The 21359-nt window shown below is 42.1% G+C and overlaps 2 protein-coding genes across 3 annotated transcripts in view; one reads left to right on the top strand and one right to left on the bottom strand.

The window, feature by feature from the left end:
* The first annotated feature begins 8035 nt into the window (after nucleotides 1-8035).
* The window catches only part of LOC108093204 (putative uncharacterized protein DDB_G0282133), a 27817-nt gene continuing 14493 nt past the window's right edge, over nucleotides 8036-21359 (top strand). Inside the window, exon 1 of the mRNA XM_017193166.2 lies at nucleotides 8036-8459. The gene's annotated coding sequence lies outside the window, so the exon portion shown is untranslated. The remainder of the gene's footprint in view (nucleotides 8460-21359) is intronic.
* The window catches only part of LOC108093205 (importin subunit alpha-4), a 20621-nt gene continuing 17733 nt past the window's right edge, over nucleotides 18472-21359 (bottom strand). The window contains exons 2-3 of one of the 2 annotated variants that reach the window (XM_017193167.2): nucleotides 19645-20030; nucleotides 18472-19582 (exon numbers count right to left, since the gene is read on the bottom strand). In XM_017193167.2, the coding sequence (XP_017048656.1) occupies nucleotides 18557-19582; nucleotides 19645-20025 (1407 nt within the window). In that variant the 5' untranslated portion in view covers nucleotides 20026-20030 and the 3' untranslated portion in view covers nucleotides 18472-18556. Of the gene's footprint in view, nucleotides 19583-19644; nucleotides 20088-21359 lie in introns of those variants that run through there. The other variant, XM_017193168.2, reaches the window with a different exon arrangement.

Here is a 21359-nt window from a genome sequence, read left to right as displayed (position 1 = left end):
ATATTTTGACTATTGGAAAGGAATTCTTTCAGATGGGTTATTGACTGTTTTAGCTGATATTAATAAACCAAGTTATAAAGCGAATCGAAATACCTGAGGCTATTGTATTAAAATTTCTGCAAATAATCTTTAGTATCCATGCAGTTATTTGATGAAAGGGAATGCCTTTGTTTCGAGTATCTGACATATCTTTCAATGTCTTCTGTCCATCAATCACACATTTTATTCACCCCCGCTGAACCCTGACCGCTCACTGAACCATATCGTATGCTAATTTCTCCGAGTGTACGTTTTCGAGCTATGCGCATTTTGCATAACTCCGCACCCTCCCAGAAACTTCCGCACGGAGGGTTAAAACGGTTCCAAATGGGTAACCCGCTAATCCTCTGCGCCTGTCATAAACATTGACATTGATGTGGATGATGCGTTTGGCGATGACGACGATGATGACGATGATGTTCCCAGTCCAGAGTTCTCAGCTCTCAGTTCAGCGTTCTTGGGTGCGTTTGTGCCACTGACAACTGACAAGTGGGCGTGGTGGGGTCCCAGCTACCCAACCAACTATGCGAAGTGCCCGGGAAACCGAGTACCCGACTAAACCCCTGCCGCGTTTCGATTCGTTCCGCTCCACAAATTGTGGAAAACGCCGGACTCATTCCGGCTTATGCCCTTTAACGAGTGTATTCGTCATTTGGCCGGACGGACGGACAGACAGACAGTTGACATTCATTTGAAACGTTCCTACGGGAAAGGGGGTGGGAAAGGGAGAAAAGGATGCCCCGAACGGGGTTCACTGTACAGTGGCAACCACAGCGACAGCAGCGGCTGAAGCAACGGCGCATGTCAATCATTAAACTGTCATTTTCAGTCGATTTAACTAGCATTAAAAATCGCACACAATTGCCAGGATTTATGCATTGTGCGTTAGCTGTCATAAATTTCACTGAGGGCCGCAGCTTTTTTGCTCTCGGGGAGCTCCCTTAAGCTGGCCTAATTTTTTATGGTCTGCAAACTAATTTTTATTCATTTGCTCAGCCACCGAAACTAAGCGCTCGAATTTATTTTAATACCCCTCACGAACTAAACCCACAGCCGAAAGAAAAACTAATGAAAATGCTTCACATTCAGCGGAGAAATCTTTAATTTTCATCTGGGACAATCTCGGCTGCCATTAACCAAAAAGAGCAAGCGAATGGAAGTGGGGACCAAATTGCTGACAGACAGGACATTCGTCCGCTGAAGGCGCAAAAAATGCTGTATCCGAAAATTATGGAAATTTATTAATCACATAAATTTAAAGCATAATGTGCGTGAGTGGGCCGACAGTCGTCCCTCGTTAATGGCTCCCAAAGCGACAGAAACGACGGACGCGGCATAAAAATTGCGTTTGGGGGTCCCAAACTTCTACGCAATGTCCTTGCATATTTGCGTTGGGGTCCTTTGCCAGGTTTTTACAGGCTTAAAACAAACTTTGTGGTGGTCGAAAGAAAATTCCGTGGTTTCTTTGCGCCGAAGGAAGAGCACTTCCTGTTGATGTGTAAGCAAATATTTTCGTCGAAATTGTTTGAAAGTGATTTTTTTCCAGAGGGGGGCTCAATCAACAAAGGTGAGGGGAGAGTAATGTTAAAGGTAATATTAAAGGTGGCTAATAAATATTAGATACCAACCTTAAATCTGAAATATGAAAAGCAACTTAAAGGAATTATTGATTATTGCTCTTAAACATATTTAAATAAAGTATTTTAAGAAAGAAAAATTATTAAATAAAATATAAATGGTAAAAAATTTCAAATCTTTTAGAGGAAGTCCCCCTTTAGTTAATAATATTTCCATTATCCTCTTATCGGAAATACTGAAAGTAATCTATGCACTAAATCCGCCATCGACACTTCCTTTACAAAAATTACCGGAATGGTTAAAACAAGCTCTAGAGCAAATCCCAAAACAAGAGTGCCAACATGTGTTGCACTTAACAAAGAGGGGACCCTATCTGTTCACCCTTCCGATTTGATGCCGCAAATGCAGCACACGCGCCCTTTAAGCCCTTTTGATACTGCAGTAGGGATGGCACCTCCTTCACCCCTTTGATTTCCCCTCTTCGGGGGAAAGGAAAATTCGCCAAACAGCACGTGTTGGTAAATGGACTCGGATGAGATCTGGGGGAGAGGCCACAGCTCCTGGGTTGCCATCGAGTGCTGACATTTAAAGTAGCTGCCAGCGTTGAAGTGACAAAACTAAAGATAAGACTCAATCACGTGTAGCTGACACTGACAATCGCTGCAGAGGGAGAAGGGCAGGCGAACCGAAAGGAAAACTCGCCAGCAACAAAATAGAAAATCAATTTCCACGTTTTAAGCAAATGTGCGAGGGTGGGGAAATGGGGGACATGCAAGCAGTTGCTTTGAATTTCATATGGAAGGGGCATTAGGGAAGGGCGAGTGGAGAAAGTGGAAAAGGGAGGGGGCGGCGAATGAAGAGTGACGTGCAGACAAAACACGGGGGGACAAAGAAGGTGTCACTAACAGGAACAGGATAAATGTGCAAAACAGCGACTGACAGGAAAAAAGAGCTGTCAGGCAAAGGGAATGGAAGGAGCGGGATTTTCATATGGAAAAAAAACTATATACTACCAGCAAATTGATAAGAATTGATGCTCAATATCTGTGATTTATGTGTTCCATTAAATTTAAAAATATTAACTATGAACTTGAGTTCAAAACCCTTAAATTTATTAGAGATTGATTATTATTTTGCAGATAAATTAATATACAATTACTTTTCCTGAATATAACTTTGGTTGATTTTTTTCTCTCTGCAACAGTAGTTGTTGTCCTAGTGGCCAGGACATCTTTTGGCATGTTTAGCTTGTTTATCATGTCAGTCGTACGCTTCTCCCGGAATTGGCAGCATTAACTGAAAGAGCGCCTGGAGAATGGGGAAACGGCATCGCAGGGCATCCATGGCCATCGAGATAATGCAAGTTGCTACTTGGATGCCGCTCGTATCCCTCTTTTCCCCTGATCGTTTCCAGCTTCCGCTTAACGACTTTATTTGCCCAACTTGGGCAAATGTAAACGCTGCTGCAGCCGCCGCTTGGGGAAAGGCAACGGTTCCATCCACGTCTGCGATGCTCCATGCTAACAAATAAACAAACTCCGGCACAAGAAACCAAACAGAAACAGAAACTAAACCAAACCAAACCCAAGAAAACCGCAAATAGATCTTACGGATACCTGATAAGCTTCAGATACGAGATGCGCATAGTGGTTAAAGTACTTCAAGATCAAAAACCAATTTTTATATAAAACGCGATGGTGATAATTTTAGAAGTAAGAAAATACATTTACAAACATTCCAGGAAATAAAATATTGAAAACAAATATTATTGTAGCTAGTTTTGTCTTTGCGGGTAATTCTATTGTTTATTTTCGCCTTAAACTAATCTGTTTAACTAACTACTTGTACGGCTAAGTCCTTCTAAGAAATAATCCGAATATCCTTGGGTTTGGTCACCTCGAAGACACTGTTTCAGTTACTTTCTTGAGAGCTAAGCAGTTTAGAGCAGAAGCAGCTCGCTTTTTGTTGCAGTTGGTGGCAGGCAAACATCACGTGTGCCTCTCAGAATCCTTGTGGCTTGTGTGTGTTAGCTGTTTTTGGTTGTGTGTGCAGGTGGAACTGTGCTCGTGTGTGTGTGCGTGTGTGGCAGTGTGTCCCACTGTTGTCACTGCAAAAACAATGCACTCGACTGCAACGACGACAGCATCAACATGCATAAAATACATTTTCATTCGCATTTTATTTGTTTTAAGCTGCGACTTTACACAAAGCCAACAAAGTGGCAGCCGCCCGCCATCTGTGTTTGTCTGTGTGTGAGTTTTCCCGAGTGTGAGGGACCGGATATAGCCACGGATATCGAAAAGTTGTTCCTGGCACTCTCGCCAAGCGAAGAAGTCATAAAACCGAATATTGTTTTTTAAAATGACAGCAGCTGGAAATTAAGTTCTTGACTTTTATGTTCACCGCAAGTTCGGAACTATTGATATGGACTCTGCTAACTGAGTTTTAGCCTCAAGGTAAAAGCGAAAAGGTGGGATTCGGATGGCCTTTACGATGTGAGAACTTAATGTGGCGGTCGTTAGTGGAATTGCAATTCGTAGAGGAAACGAGCGAGACACTCTTTGATTGTTTCGTTTTCTAACACATTGTAATTCCATCATCTATGGGTCGGGAATAAAGGGAAAACTAATTAGCTTTTGCTGGCGCTGCCGCATTATTTCGCTTTGTAATCTCATCAGCATTCGACGCGAGTTTTGACTCGTAATCACATTAAAAGTATGTCACACTTCACTTACTGTCAGCGACTGTATTTTCTTATTAATTTAAAACCATTTGTTGCGGCTTGCCTGATATGAGATGACTTTTCTGGGGTCTGTAACAAAGACAGACAGCTGACAAACACATGCGAACGTGGGCAAGTGTCGCCGCCACACGTTTTGCATTAGGAATGCCTTCACTTGGTCCCAATTCTTTTCAGTTCGGCTTTGTCTTTAATGGGGGATTGGGCAGGCGAGTAAAATTGGAAAAAGTCAGCATGTGGTTCGCGTCACTTTGTCTGCCGTGAAGTTTTCGGTTTGTGTTTCTGCCACGACCTCAAGCTGTGCGCCTGCGCCCTGAGCAGCCGTCGATGGACTGGCCTAATTCATTTGTAAACGTCTTCAGGTTATGTGACACATATGTCTGGCACGTTATGGATGGCACCGTGAAAAAAAATTTTAAAAATATTTTTATTATTTCTGCAAAAGATTTATTTGCAAAAATTTTTATAACTTGATTAAAACAAGTCTCAGAGACGAACTAGGAACTTTTTGAGCTGCTATAAACCCAAACCAACGACAGAGATCACTTTTGTGGCGAATTAAAAAAAATACATTTTTGGCCAGTTTTCGCATTTTCGATAAATGGTAACATCACAATTTTTAGCGAAATTTGTAAAAATTTTACAATTTCAGCTGTGAATGCCACCCGATAGATAATTTTATAACGAATTTAACGAGATATGACATTCCACATTCGGACTTTCATTTCCCAGGTTATGATTAAAATTCTTACATTTTAGGGGAAAAATTTGGATTACACAATTCAGCGGAAATAGGAATTTGATTTTGTTTTTTTTTTTTATTGTAACTTAAGCGGAAAAAATTCCACAAGCAAATGATGCAACGTTTTTGACAGCTTATAGTTTTAGCTTTCACTGCAAAATATTTAAATAATTTATTTTAAAAGCTATCGCTACTCACGAGGCCATCGCTAGTCACGGAGACATAACGCCGAGCGGCGGGCGGTACCTGGTGCCAGCGGGCGTTTCACAGGAGGCAGGCGGCGAAAAAGGAGCGGGGTCTTGAAAGTGTCGCAGCAAACGCCCCTCGGCTGACACTTTATTTTTTTGAGACTGTGGGTCGCGTGAATTCTGGGTAATTACAATTTATGGTGACGCAGTTTCTAGCCGGAGCAATACCATTTCCATTCCGATTTCGTATGGGTGAAGTGGCACCCGCAGTGCGTGTTTGTATTGCTTTTGAATCGAAACTCGATTGCGAAACAAAGGTCGCACTGCGGAGTGGCACTTGAGAGGGTTTCTATGCCGTTCTAGTTGCTTTCCACGAACCAATAAGCAATAGTTGTGTTTTGTTCACTGGCAACAAAGGAACTCGAGTGCACCTTACCATTAGCCGGTCAAGGGTTTCCTTTTCATGTGCTCAAGAATAGAGTCTCTCAGACGAAGTGTCTGCTTTGGGAGATCATTAAGCATGTAGACCCTCCTTCGTCCACATGGTTACATCATCATGCGGGCAGTTGTCTTCAATTCCCATGCACAAACAATTAAAAGAAGGCAGGCAGCGCAATATTCGGAAAAAAATTCGCCATGCATTTTCTGGCGGCGTAACGCTCCAGTGGATTAAATTAAAATCCAAGGGGATTCACCCCCGATTCCATGGGAATGAAATCCACACATACAACTCAATTAAGTTCGCTGCCAAGTGAAAAACTTAATTTAATACTTAATTGCAGTGTAAATTGGGGGGAGGGGTCATCGAAAGATGGGGGCTGCCAGGCAAATCAATTTTAGACTCCGTTTGATCCTTCGAGCATATGCCCCCCATCAATTGATAAGCAATTTTCCAATTCGCCTACAATTTCCATTTTAATAGAAAAATCCCACGCAACACAACGAACAAAAATTTCGCACAACAGCCAAATATGATGAAAGTCCGGGAGGTGGGCGTGTGCTGAAAAGTGGGCGTGCTCAGCTATGTATAAAGCCAAATTCAATATAAAAATTCAAATCATTCAATTATCTGTGGCTCAACGCGATGCCGCCTCATGGCTTTTCGCGGGATGGAGGAAAAGTTGAATCAATTTGGCAATTGAATTTCATGGAAAGTTAGGGACCAGCGAAGGGGACTTAAACAAGTAAAATAAATGGCATTTATCAGAAACAAATCAAATTTCCGCTTGTAATGTAAGCAAAACGAGGGAAAGATACAAGAAAGATAAACAGAAAATGGCAACAAGAAGTTGGGTTTCCCTTAAACAGTTAAGCAAAGGATAAAAGATGGTAGATACATTTTCTTAGCCAGCTGCTTTATATTTTCCCCGAAAATGGTAAAAATGGATTGTCAGGACTTCAATAAAATATAATCAAATCCGCTGAGGATAAAAATTTGATGACGTAAGCCGACCTACTGTGCGGTGTAAATTCCGATCCGCAAAGTTTTGTTCTTTTTAAATTCTTTTTTCACCTCTTTCAATAAATATATTTTTTTAGCAAATCAACTTCGTTCACCTGCCCCAACATTTTTTGCATTTTTCGCGTATTCCATTTCAATTTACAGCCATTAAATCAGCGCTGACTGGGGAATATACTATCTATATATACACACGTGGATGTTCGCTGCTAAACAATGCTGTAAATAAACAATAAAATGAATGGCATATAAAAAGAAGATTGCATGTTGGCGCGAGCAGACGGAAAATCACGGAAAATCCACGCGAGTTTCAATTTTCCTTAGTTGATTTTTCCTCCTTTTATTAGTCCTTTTTATACGTGTGCACGTATTGGCGCGTATCTATGAGATACGGGATGCCAAATTGGTATCTGGCATTGGATTACATGACAACGACTTGCACTCGCTGCCGTTAATGAGTTCAACTCGCTTCGCTGACTTTTCCACAATGTATGGGATCTGTGAGTTTTAAATTTCAACTGTTGCAGCTGTTTGGACAGCCTTTAAGATTTTGCCGACACGCCCCCTGTAAAATGTGGTTTTGTTTGGGCTTCTTGGCCAGGTCAATCTACTGCTCACCAAACCGCAACATGTTAGTGCAGCTTGTGGGTGTGAGCTGGGCTACTGTATCTACTGTATCTAAATCCGAACTGGTATCTGTATCTGCCCATCTGCATGCCGAGTAGCCAGTGTATCCGTATCTTTGGCTGAGCCTCGGCTTAATGCGCTTGCATAAACAATGGCAGACCCTCGGAGTCTTCATCTCATCGCCGCATCTGTAAGCGGATTTGCCCTAATGTCATTCGCCGGTCCTTTTCCTCCTTTTTTTAGATGTTTACCGACCCTCTTTTTAAGTCCCTGAAAAGTATGCACTGCTAAACGGTAGCATAATTAGATCAGCGTTGGATTTCAAACTAATGGAGTTGCAGGAATCAAAGGTTGCCCCTGGCAAAAAGCGAAATAAAATATTATCAAATTCAGGGCTGTAAGAAATGAGAAGACTTTAGTTCTCGGAAAATTAAGTTGTCACGACAACCACTCACATATGGCTGTCCTTTGAGGATTGGATTGGCAAGCCAACCACCAGTTGAATGCGGACTGGAAAGTATCAATCCTCACTCCTCAAAATCCAAGCAAATCCAGCGCAGGCGCCCTTGTGGATTCCAAGTTTCGTGGCGGAACGCCAAGTTTCGGGTTCAGGACAAAAATGCCAGCACATGGAGCCAGGATAAACAGTTCCTTGCGCGCTTTCAACAGCAAAGGTTGAACCGAAAAGGCGCCTCCGAAGTATCTCACAGATCCCCGAAAATACCAAACATTGTCCGAGATACGACGAAAGCCATAAAAACTTAACAAATCCGCCAGTTTAGCACAAAAGGTCGCTTAACTTTTAACGACGCGACGGGGTAATTTTATTGCCGGAGTCGTGGCACGATAACAGTGATAACAAAGTAGCCGCGTTAACCAAAAAGTTTCACACTTTCGGTGCTCGAAATCAAAGGGCGTAATCGTAAAACGCGGCCAAGTGTTGCGATTTATGAGTTCACAATCGTAATTGAATTTTATGCGAAAACTTTGGCGAGTTTTCCTTGGGATTATTGTGCAAATAAAACCGAAAAGCAAACAAAAGGTCGAGGGCATAACGAAAATTGCCGCCAAAAAATTGATACCAAGGTGAGTGGGACACAGAACAAATTGCATTGTTTGACAACCTGAATATCCTTTCGGATTTAAGAGTGTTTTTTGTTGGTCAATTCGGGTTTATTTTATCCCTTTGTTGGGATCAAAGTTCGCCCTTTGAGCCCTTGACAAACAGTGTTAAAAAGGTCAGTAGCCTTGACTTGAAAGGATTGCATAGGCTCTTGTTTCGCTCCGCTGCCTTCGGCGTCCTTTCATCTTCTCTATATAATTATTCACAGCGAGTTCCCCCTTTACATTTCGCCACCTTTTGCCACTTTGCCTGCACATCAAAATGCATTGCAAACTTTTGCCACGAAAGCTGTTACACTTTTTGGCCTGGTTCTGCTTAAAGTTATCAGCGGGAAGCGCGGGGAAATACGGGCTCCACGGATAGGAATCAACTTTTTTCGGGGTGTCGTCGTACTCCTTGAGGCAGACTTCCTGTTAAGCTGTCAACATGTTCGCTGCGAAGTGTTCAGCTTTCGCGAAGAAGTTTAAATACTTCGGGGAGTTGAATTGCATGCGAGAGCGCTTGAAAAATATTTGGGCGTGATCAAAGTAAGCTTAAATTACAGTGTTTTCTGGTGTGAAAAGTATTTAAGGATTTACGTTAAGCCTTATTTTAAGTGGTAATATCAATCCTATTTTTTCAATTAAACTCATTTTGTACAGTCTCTGTTTGTTATGGTATTAAAAAATTAAAAAAGAAGACAATACTGACAATAAAGTTGCAAAAAATTGTTAATGTCAGTAAAGGAAAACTTTTTGTTTATTTGTATTCCATAACAAACGTATAGAAACTAAACTCTAAAAAATGGTTGAAAAAATGTGAATAAATAAATTCATTTTGAAATAAATACAAGTGCAGTTCAACAACTGTCTATTTTAATTATATTTTAATAATATTTGTAGGCCATGAAATGTCAAATGTCGAACAAATCCCAATCAGAACACATAGACTACAGAATCACTGCATATTTTTAAGCATTTATTGTATTAAAAGAAAGTCTCATTTCCCCTTAATACCACGAATTACTCACCGCAGCATACTTTCGGGGTTAATGCCGAGTTAAACTGCATTAAAAAGCAGCGCGGAAATTAATGAAGATAAACCCCTGGACAAACTTTGGCTATCAAGTGGCTTACGCTTAAATCCGTGGTATAAAAACTGCACTTAAATGCAGTCGCAAAATAAGATACACAAGGCCACCGCAGTGTCCTTCCACCGCCCTTAGCTTTTCCGCCCACAACCACCGCCCCCTTCACCTTGCCACATTTCCTTGAAAGCGTCGCCAAGGAAATGTCGAGCGGCGGTTTGTTGGCCGCAGCAGCATTCGCATTCGCATTCGCATCCGTATTCGCATTCGCAGTCGACACTTCCGCAGCGGCGACAGGTGCTGCCTGTCAGCTGCATCCAAACCGCGAATTTTCCCCCTCACTGCCCGCTTTTCCCAACGCTTTTCCCTCGCCATGTCAAGTTAATCAGCAAGCCATGGTTTCTGCGCTTTTTTTCGGTGGCTTTTCAGCATTCCCTCTTGTTTTTTTTCGGTTGCAGGTGAAAAAAATTTCACGCCCGCCGCGAAAACTTTTCATTTTCAACGAGCGAGTGAGCGAGCGTTAATAAGGTATAAAAAAAGCAAGGGAAAAGCCGAATAGCAGCCACAGACAAAAGAGCCTCATAAAAATGGAGCTTGTTTGCTTAAGTTAGAAGAGGCTGCTGCTCCTACTTCGTTTTTTTTTCCGCTTTTCCCCCTTTTCCGGGAAAACACGTTTATTTGTTAAAGTTTACTGGTGTTGCTCTTGGCAGTGACTTTGGCTTCTGGGTCTTGTCAAGTAGCTAAAGACAACAAAACAGAGTCTAAATGAAAATCTGCTTTTATTCCACGAACTGACACATACGTACACAAGTAAAAAGGACCAAGAATATAGAAAAATTAAGAGATAAGCTTTAAAACTTAGTAAACTTACATTAAATAATAGCACATATTAGTAAAGATGAAACAGAAGTCTTCGACCTTTAAGTCGTTGTATTCTTATCATTATATTATTTGTTGGTAAAAAGCTATGTTGCTAATCAAAATAAATTTAAATAAACTCAAGTTTTTTATTAAGCCTAGGTGCTTTATTTAATTTAATACAATATTTATTAGTGTGAATTAATTATAGCAAAAAAACTCTGAGAAAAAATTAAGAACTAAAAATCAAATCGTTTTAATTAGTGTACAAGAGTTTTTCCGGTTTTTGAGATTCAAGACTCACCGAAGACCGACCAAATTTTTTTTGGTGCATAAGCTCCTCGTACATGTGCTATAATTCACACTGCTGCTCAGCAAGCGGTACAACGAAAGGCTTTTAGGAGTTGTCTCATTTTTCCGCTCTCTTTCACTCCCGGTACGCCTTCGCCACGCCCACCTGCTGTTGACGCCCAGCATCGTTGACATTTTTATTCATCGTCTTGGCAACCGTAATTAAAATCGTTTTAATTTACTTTTGCCTCGCTCACACACACACACAATCGCGCACACAAACACACGTGCAAGCCCACGCCTTCCGTTTCCTGTGGAAAGTGTAGCACACTTATCAGCGCTTGTCTGCTGTGCCTGGTTTATGTTTATCGACTTTTGTTTAGCGGCTGATGCTGTTGCTTTTCTACTGCTGTTATTATTTCAGTCTCTGCCCGCTGGCGCTATCCCTTCCCCCTTCCCCTATTCCCCTTTCCCCCCTTTTCCTGCCTTGCTCATTATGTGGGCGTGCAAATTGCTGCATATTCATTTACCGTTATCTCTTTCTTGTCAAGTAAAACACACATTTTACTACAACAACAGCTGCTGCCGCCTCCAAGCAGTGCCTAGCCACGCCCCCCTCCGCCAAGCTTGGTAACCATTGCCATCATTCTCCGCCCACGACTCGATGTTCTTAATAACATAAACTTCTTTTCTCTCAGCGCCCGAGTTGAGTTAATGAAGAATTTCCATGACGATGTCGTTGCCCGTGAGCCCGTTATTACACTGCCGAAAAATAAGTTGATTTTGTCCTATTCATTTGTTCACTACCATCATTTTCATCATTTTGTTACTAGGAAGTCCACCATTATTTAATCTTTTTGTAATTACTATTTTTTGTCAAATAACAAAGTGAACAAGCCACCTTTTTTAGTAAATTTGTAGATATTTTGCATTAATATTTATTTTACAATTAATATGAATATTTTCCTTAGTGCCAAAATATCTTTTGTATATATATCTTTTGATACCACTCCAGCCACCTGCCCTGGCTCATTATATTGTTGCCTTCGCCGAGGATGAGGACGTTCAAGTTGCCTGGGCAACAACAAAACGTCTGCAAATTTGCCAGTCGGTCTCACCGCTCGAGTTGGCTTGAAGCGTATTAATTTTGCTCATAAAATGATTCCCGATAAGATTTGATCTGTGTTTGCCCCGAGACTCGTGGCTCTTTCATAGAATTTGCCAGCCTTTTGAAGTTGACTGCGCACTTGAGGAGAATGGAGACTGTTCAGTGGCTCGGCAAGCCGATGAGGATGAGGTATTCACCTTTGGCTTAGTAATGAAAATTCTGCGACGGCATCATCGTCGCTGTAAGCCGCTTAAAATTGCCGAGATGATGTGTGCATATGACTAAAATCTCTGGGGCTTAGTTGGCCCGCTATCAAAACACTCGGCAGCATCACTTCAAACGGCCCGGCAACATTTTGCCCCCCGAAATTGCCATTGCATGTTGCTAGCAACATGACCATCACTCACTTACTCTAACACATACACACGCTCACGCGCACACACGCATAGTTATCCTTCGCTCCTTTTGTGGGCTAGTGTCTGTGTGTGAAACACCCACACACGGAGATTATTTCGAACAGGAGCTCAGCTGCAAATGTTGGCGTACGCACTTCACACACAGATACTTACCCAAACGCAGCCACACAATGCAGACACGCTTTTGCAAACACACATACACATACTCACGTATACGAACGCACTAAACAGGCTCACAAAATCGTCCTGGAAGTTGCGAAAGCAGCGAAAAAAGCGAGAAAGCCGAGCAAAGTAAGACACTCTTTTCGTGAACGGTGAAAAGGTGGTGGAAGCTGGTTGAACGGGGCCAAACAAAAGCGAGATAAACAAGAAGCACACTCACACACACACACCGATACACACACTCACAAACAAGCAGTGGAATAAGCGACAGACATTGAAACTGTTTTCAGGCTGCCGCTGTGTGTGTGTGCCATAAAACGGTCGCGGCCTGCAGTTGAGTCCTGTCTTAAGGGCCAAAAGAGAGGTTGCTTTATGGCCATGCCCCATCCGCCGAATAGCTCCTTTTCCACCGCGCTGTTGTTGTTAATTTCGCCACTTTTGGCGCTGGCATAATAAAGTTGATAAAGCCGCCGCAGCGCAGCCTTTGAAGATTTTGTATTTGGCTAGCCCCGAAAAGTAGGCAATTATATTTTGCATACATCTGCATACAGGCAAGCTTCAATAAATCGTACTTTCCAAATCAAAAATTGATAAATATAAAAAAAATTATTTGAACACTTTTTTTAGAATAAATAAGTTATGTTAACTATAATTTGTACTTCTCGTTTTGATTGATGATTAAAAAAAAAAAAAACCATTTTTTCTTTAAGCAATTTAGCAAAAATAAATGAAATGATTTAAGATGTAAGAACTAGTAATTTTTGTAACTTCAAGTAGTATGCTAAGGATTCTTTACTGTTTATAAACACTCTAGTGTGTGAGTTGGGTCCTTACCATAAATCCTCCGCTTTTCCTGCATCGCAGTAATGAATGGCAACTCCTCAACTGTCTGTCTTCGGTTCAGTTAAGGCTGCGAAAAAGCGTGTCAAATAACTAGGACACCCAGTGTGCGAAAGGGGTGGGGGAAATGGGGTAGAGTAGATAGGGACATCAGCTGCCTGCCTAAGCGTCGGCCATAAAACAAATGAGCCTTCAACATGAGTTCGTCATTTGTTTGCCACCCGTCTCTTTGGGAAATTTTAAAGCAGCAATTTATGAAAAGCCTTTGCAGCTGGAGACAAATATTTCTGCGGGGAGGCATATAAACTATGCACTCGAAATTTCCCGCCTGATTACAGCCCCAAAAACAATGGAATGCCGTAAAGGGAACGAGCAGGGTGAACATACAAATACACTCAAAGAACCCAGAGTCTGTCTGGCCGTAAAATGCAGAAAGTAACACAAAGTAAAAGGAGTCGGCATCTCTCGGGGTCCTAGTTCGTGTCTGTTGGCATTGCAAGTCGCAGGTTGCCTCCTCCCGGCTTTTACGATCCTTGTAATTAATGCATACCTTAAGGATATATCACGAGACATGGTCTGGTCTCAGTCTGGCTATAAGAAAATTAGTAGAGATAAACTGAAGTCGAAAGCTGCAACAAAGAAAATCAAAACGGAGCTCGGAAGCGGTAAGAAAAACAGTGTGACTGACATTTTAATAACTTGCAACAGTTTATGAATTATTTTTCTATAGCAAAGAAAACGAGAACTGCGGGGCTTTTCATTTCGGGTGTGAGCATGAAAATGAAAGAGGCAACACTCGACTGCTGCCAAAAAGTCAACGAACAATAAGTCTTAAAGTCCTGCCAGGACTACCAAATGCCCCGACTTCCTTTTTTTTTTTGTTGTTCCTGCCCCTCCGGCAACTGACTGACTTATGCAGTATGCATGCAGTTCGGTTGCCAACTCCGACCGCCTTTCTCTCCATGTCAGTTCCTATCTCCTTTCCCAGGAACTGGCACAAAACAAATGTAGCTGCGAAATTTAACTAACATTTTTGTACTCTGACAAGCACAGCGGCTTCCTTTCACAGCAGGCAAAGGCCTTCGAGTCAAGAAGGCAGGACTTTCAGGCCAAGTCGTCCTTGTAGGAAGTGCTTCCGACATAGAAAACATTTTTTTTGCAAATGGATGTATGGAGATTTCAAGGTCTTTATTCTGCTCAAGAGTATTTGCTGTTCGTTAGGGGCTTAGCTTTTTTTCCTGCCTATTCGCTTTTGTGCTCAGTACTTGTGGAATCATGGGATATAATGTATGCATGCAAATGCAGTTTTGTTTTAAGGGACAAGAAAGTTTTGAATTTAAAGAAAAAAGTAGAAATGGAAATAGTTAAGGGGTTTGATTTACATTTTTATTTAAATGCTAAGAAGTGCGTCTTAGTATTTTATATTATATTTTAAACTGGGTATTTTTCAGTCGAGATTTCTATTTAATCCTTTGTAGCTGTTTCAATTCATGTACTGTTGCTGTTGTCCTTCACACTTGGCTGCATCTGGGCTGAGTAACTTTTGTTGCCCTCGACACTGCAGCACAGTTTTTATTTTACTTTTTTAGTTTTTATTTTGCAAAACACTCTGACTGCGACTGCAAGGGAGCAGGGCAAAGCCGCCCGAATACGCTTTAATGCAATGACATTAATTTATGAGCCAGAGTCGAAGTTAAGCTCCGTTTCAGCCATTTGAGTCACTCTCTAACTCATTTATTCAGTCGGGACTGGGGACACTGGTTCGGCATTCACACGCCTCGTCGCGCTGGCACTTAAGTAATTTCAACTTGCAAACAAACACCCCGGAACTCTGCTGAGCTCCCAGTGCCGTGGCAAATGTCAAAGTAGTTGTTAACATTTCCGCTTTCTCGCACGGCTTTTCTCTTTCCCGACTTTTCGCATTTCGCCATTTAGATGCGGAGGAGGGTCGGCGAAAAGTTCACCAGCGAGCAGCAACCAAATTGCAAGCCACAAGGAATGCAGTCAAGTAAAGCTGCAAGCGAAAAAGTTTCCCTCGCCCGACACTCTTAAATTACTGACTTAATTATAAAACATGAACGCCGGGAGTTAAGGGGCCTCGTTCTGGCCAACAGCTTCCTCCGTAGCAGTTGGCATTGCAGTTGCCAGTAATTTACATAAATAACTTGGCCCGGAGTATTAACATGAAGGTTACAAATCGCTATCCCCTTCCTCTCTCCCGCGCCATAAAATGTTAAATGGCATTTAAACTGTTGACTTTTAGATAAGAACCGGGTCAAATGTGGCCTGACCTGGAAAGGCGGGGAGTCCGGAAAATCGGGGAATCGGGGAATCGGAATGCAAGGACTTCGTCTGGGGAGCACTGCAAATGCATATGGGGAGCTTTAATTGTTACGCCAGGACCTGGTGAACTATCCACCTCGCCTCCCATTGCGACTTACTGTCGCTTCATGTTGACAAGCTTAACAACCGTCAGCTGCAAGCTGCAGCTATTCCTCATCACTGGCTCACACACAGGACCTCCTCCTACACGGGTCCTCGGAGGTCCTCCCACCCCTCCCATCTCCCTTTTCTAGTGGCTTGACTGCTGAGGTTCTTGAGGTTTGAGGTCCCTGCCAGTCTCATGTGCAACTGACATTTTTCAACATGCTGTGGGACTTTGCCCGCAACCAGCACATCACATCTGCAAACATTGACTTTGACTTGTTTTCTGTTAATTTTTGGGGGCAGGGAGGCAGAAAGATTTACTTATACACTGAGGGAAAATAAGATTGTAAAGTGAAAGTTTATGGTAAAGAAATTTGCATGGCTAAATAAACAGTTTAGAAACCATTATCCGAAAGTTTATTTTAAACTTAAGTTTTGATTTATTGAATAACGAATATAAAATAATCTTTAAGATCTTAGTGGTGTGGTTCCATTTATTTCAAGTATCCTTGATAATAGCTAAGCTTTTACATACGATAGAATGGCTATCATTAATTTACAGATTTTATTTTTAACTCAACACTTTATCGATTTGTTTCTATTTTTGTTTGCAGTAGCCCCGCCTGACAACTCATCAAGTTTTCATATCCTTGCCGGGCATGTCAGTGAAGCGTTTTTAATGTGTTTATAAATATGCCGGCCAGACAGAGTCCTTCGGCAACTACTCCTTCCTCTCCATCCCCTCCATTCTTTCCCTTGGGCTTTCTTCGGTCTAAGCTGGCAGAACTGTAGTTTATAAAACTGTTGTCCCTTTTTGATACGCTCCAAATTGACCCCTTGACTGCTGGGATGTCCTCCCAATCTACCTCCGAGATCCAGGACATCCTGTGTGTCCTGTGCAGGACGAGGCTGGGGGGATTTGTTATGAGTCGAGAGCTGGCAGACTGAACGGAAGCTCTGCTGCGGCTGTTTATCAACAAGGACACGCCTCCTGCGGCTTGTGGGCTAAATGTGAGAATTAATGCGAGCTCCTGGAGTCGGTGGCTGATATTGAAATTAGTTGGCCAGACCACAGGGGCAGTTGGGCGATAAGGCGTGGCCGGTCCTGGCATTTAATGAAATCGTTAACCCGGACAAATTTGCATAATCGGTTTGGGGAGTGGGTATTTCAACTCGGTGTCACCGCCAGCATCGAAATTCTGGTAAATATTTGAACTATGGGCGGGAATAATTGCCGTTTGATTGCCGAGAGCGAAAGGCGAAGGTGTTTGCAAGGCCAAATGAAATCCCCGATAAATCGTTAGGTTGTATGGAAAGTTTTCCGAGAATTCATTCGCGTGAGTAGTTTCCCCAGTTTCACCTCATCATCATCACCGCCACCATCATCATCACCATCATCATCTAGTTCTCCGTCCAATCAGACTAACATATTCCTCCCCCCTTCAGATTTTCCCCGAATTTCCCTTTGTTACATTTTCAATTTCATGCCTAAGCCTGCTGGGAAGAGAAAGAAGATGAAACCATATTAGTTTCGGGCCTGTCGTTTTATTGAAGCAACAAAAATGATAATTTCGTCAATAGAATGCTTTCGGGCAGAGGATATTCCATCTCGTAAGCCCCGTGGCTTTAACAAAGGCACAGCAGAGCCCTCTAAATGCGCATGAATTTCAATTTGTGTTCTTCGTTTTTTTTTTTTTTTTTTTGCCAGGATTTGCAGTCTTACACCCCCGGACTTTGGTTGGTTAATAATCAAACGCATTCGTTTGGCGAGTCGGGGTTGATGATGTATGGTAAATGTGCCTGTGGCTTTGGCTTTCCGCACTCCTTTTCCTGGCCATTGATACTTTGCGATTGCCCTGGGTTATTTAACTTTCCTGTAGACATGTGATATCCGACATGTTTGGGGACTCGTCCATTAGCGCCCTGCCGAAAATCCTTTGCTCCTTGCTCCTTCCTTGTTTGCCAGTGTTGAGTAATTGGATTAGATTACATTTTTTTTCAACCTACCTGCCACCCAGTCCACTCGCCTGTGGATACATTTTTGCGGCTGCCACAGCTGCTGTCAAGCCTGATTGATTGATTGATGGATGGGATGGCTGGGACGGCTTGATCTTGTGGCATTGTCAATATGCTTTTTACGGCCCTCGTCATTTTGCGCTAAGTTTATATTAAATTTGCTTTTAATGGCCGCCGAAAAAGCACACAGACTCCCGGCAACTGATGTGGGTAAAGTATATATATTGCAATATAAAGTAGCTTCTGTTCCTTTTCTTTATCGCCCTCCTTCAGCGAAACTTGGGGTGTTGGCTGGGTGTAATAATTTTCTGCATCATATCTGCAAGGCTATTAAATACACATAAAATTTCGTGCGGTACGCGAGCACTTTTCCCACGCCTTTGCCGCCCACACAACTTGCCACGCCCTTCCCCCGCCCACACTTTCCACACTCTTGCCCCGGGTTGCAGCCAATGGGAAAATCATAAAAATTTATGATTGCAATAATCTGGCTTTTGCACGAAACTTGTTTTTCATGCGGAAGTGCAATCGATGCGGATCCTAAAGAAGCCGCCATCGTTTCAGCGGAATTGACACGAAAATTATGAAATAAAAATGTTTTAACGATTGTACAGCTCCCAATGGATAAGCATTCAGATAAGATGTGAATTTCAAAAATGCTTGTACCATATGCTCGTTGAAAAATCGATTAATGATGCGTATTCAAGGGCAAGACCATTATATAAATAAACCATACTTACATTTTCACCAATTGTATTGCTAGTAACCTTTTTCGTTTAATACACATATTATTTGATTCTTACAATTTTGTTAAATTTTTAATCAAATATAAAGCATGTAGAAAACACTTTGGAATTTAAAAACGTAAAAATCATATTACAATGGATCGTTAAAAGGGCTTAAGACGCTCGAGTCGTATTTAAAAATAATTTGACATGCAATGGAGCGAACTTCGAAGTCTTCATGGAATTGAAGCGTTTTGATTTTTTCTATTCCCTGGTTCATTCGAATGACTTCGGTTAGCTCCTCCGCTAAAGTACCGGACATACCGAGCATATACCTGAGGCAATCGAGGATATTCCTGATGACACCAGAATCCTGGCAGGAGAGCAGAGTGCAGAACTTGGGAATTATGCCCTGTCTGATTAGGTAAAGGGACAAATCCAAGTTGTTGCCGATAATGAGGTTGCTTATTACCAAAACTGCAGCTGATTTCAGCGTGGCTTTTCCGACTTTCATGATTTCCAACAATGGTGGCAGTAGGCCAGCATCGACGATTGCTTGCTTTTGATCCTTATTTCCGCTGCTTATGCTAAAAAGGATCGAAAGCGTCTTCATCCGAATACTCTCTTTGGAGTGAGAAAGCAAGGCGGGTAAATATAAAAGCAAGTGCAAATCTAGCAACACCCTATGTTGATCTTTGGGTCCACTTAAAATACAATCAATGGCATAAAGAGCGGCTTTCTGTACTTCAAATTCATTGTTGAGCAGAAAAAATAAGATCTTGGACATCAGCCCTTCGTGAGCGCTTAAAATTCGATTATGAGTATAGTGGTGGGCGATATTACCGATGGCCAGCAAGGTGTCCCTTCGAATTTCTTTGCCGGTTTGATTAAGAAGCTGGTCAAGTGTTTGAATGACACTATTGATAAGTTCAACCGGCGAATACATGCGAAGACAACCGCAAAGATTTCTGGTTACCTTTGCCACAGTTCCCAAAAATGAAGACTGCTTGACGAAAATGCTCAACTTCTCGACCAAATTCGGTTCAATCGAAAAAGGGGTATACGATGGACCATAACCTATAATATTTCCAACAGCAGCCAATGCCTGTTCGCAAACTTCTGGATCCTGCGAGTTGAGAAGATCCATTAAAAGAGGAACAGCTCCTAAATTTAAAATCTAAAAAGGATCAAATTATATATTAATGAATAGAAGAGCTGCAAAGGAAGTGGAAATATCACCTGGGAAGCGTGGCCTGAGGAGGCACAGGCCACTTTGCACAGAGCATTTGCGGCCTGCTTCTGCAGGAACGGGAGACTGACCTCCTTTAAGAACTCAACAACCATCTTCAGAACTTTCGATTGCGAAAGAAGCCTTGCATCCGGAACATCGTCGGTACAAAGTAGGCTGCAAGCGGCAACAGCTGCAGCTTTTTGTTCCTCCTGATTCCCGGCCCTATATACCGCCTTCACTAAATTTTTCAGCCTATCCAAGCTTGGCTTCTTCGACACTGCATCGGCTCTCTTTTGTAATTGGAATTGAATGCTGTTTGCTTGGCGGATCCACCGCAACTGGGGCTTCGTAATGCCCTTTTGCAAAAACTTACGTCGATGATTATCCATTTTTTCTAAAAAAAAAGGTTTTTTTTGGGTAACTAAGCGATTTATATGTGTTTCAACAGAATGTGCTTGAACAATGATCAAATTCTATTGACAAATTTGTTAGGACCTACTAACTCGATTTCTGTGCTAACATGATTTAAATTTTGACCAAAGTTTATATCTATTATAATTCATGATTTCGGTATTTATTACATTAAAAGCTACATAACTAGTTTGTTTTGTTCAGTGCTGAAATGAAAATACCCTAAATTAAGGTCTGCCAATAAGCCCAAAAAAGAAGGCCAGCCAGGACTAAGAACTTGTCCTTATCGCATCCTGTCCGATCTGCGTCGAGTTATCAGCGATATGCTTAATTTAGTTACCCCGGCAGGACCTCCTCCCTCTTCCTCCTTGTTTCCCCACCACCACTATGCAACAAGGGTCCCTCGGCAAGTGTAATAATTTGTTGTTATTATCTCTCCGGCGGAGGCGACCCAAAAGACAATGCCAGTCACATTGGCCCAGTTCCAAAGGCAGCGAGCGGTAGGCATCCTTTGGCTGTGCCATCCATCTATATGTATATAGTATCTGGCATACTGTACGCAGATATGCTCGTGTATACGTGTAGGAAGAGCAGCATAATGAGCGCATTACACGCCATGTGGCACTTGTGCCTATCTCCGATGTTCTCAACACTTGGCGCTTCGCCTGCGTCGAACGCATAAATTTCAAGGACGCAAAACCACGCGCTGGAGAATCGGAAAAACATGGCCCAAGAACATGCGAAGCGCGAAAAATAAATTGACAGCCCGGAGGTACGCAGTGCGCTTCTGCTCAGCCAGTTTTGACCTACATGTGAGTAAGGTAATGGCCGGGGGCGGAGTGGCAGTGGCAGAGGAAGAGGGGGAGGGGATGGGGCAGGCCATTGGGAGACGGCGAAGTTGCCACGGCAAAATTTACCCGCCAAGAGCTACATCATTCCACTAATTATTAAAGCGTTCTTGAGCAACCCTTACGGAAAATTAAAAAAAAAAAATTGGGAAAATCTTTAAAGATTCTGCTGAAGGCAAACTTGGAAGTTGGAATTTAGCAAATAGCTTCTCTACTTTTTCTGCTTTAAAATCGTAACCAATATTAAGATTTATACTTTTCATTTTGTTATTTTAAAAATAATATTCCATAGTCGTGACGTTTTCAACGCGTACATTATGATTAAATATTAAATTTAACGCGCGTTAATTTAATACTCGGCATTATCGAGCACTCTTCGTGTTGCTTAATAACGATAATGACTATAATTTATTGAACAAAAAACCCCTCGTCCCGGTCAAGAGCTCCGGTAATGTCATTAATTG

Source organism: Drosophila ficusphila, unplaced genomic scaffold (assembly GCF_018152265.1).
Source record: "Drosophila ficusphila isolate 14025-0441.05 unplaced genomic scaffold, ASM1815226v1 contig_106, whole genome shotgun sequence".
In the NCBI taxonomy this organism is placed as follows: domain Eukaryota; kingdom Metazoa; phylum Arthropoda; class Insecta; order Diptera; family Drosophilidae; genus Drosophila; species Drosophila ficusphila.
Note: the sequence above shows the minus strand (reverse complement) of the source record. Positions and strands in the feature narration are given on the sequence as shown.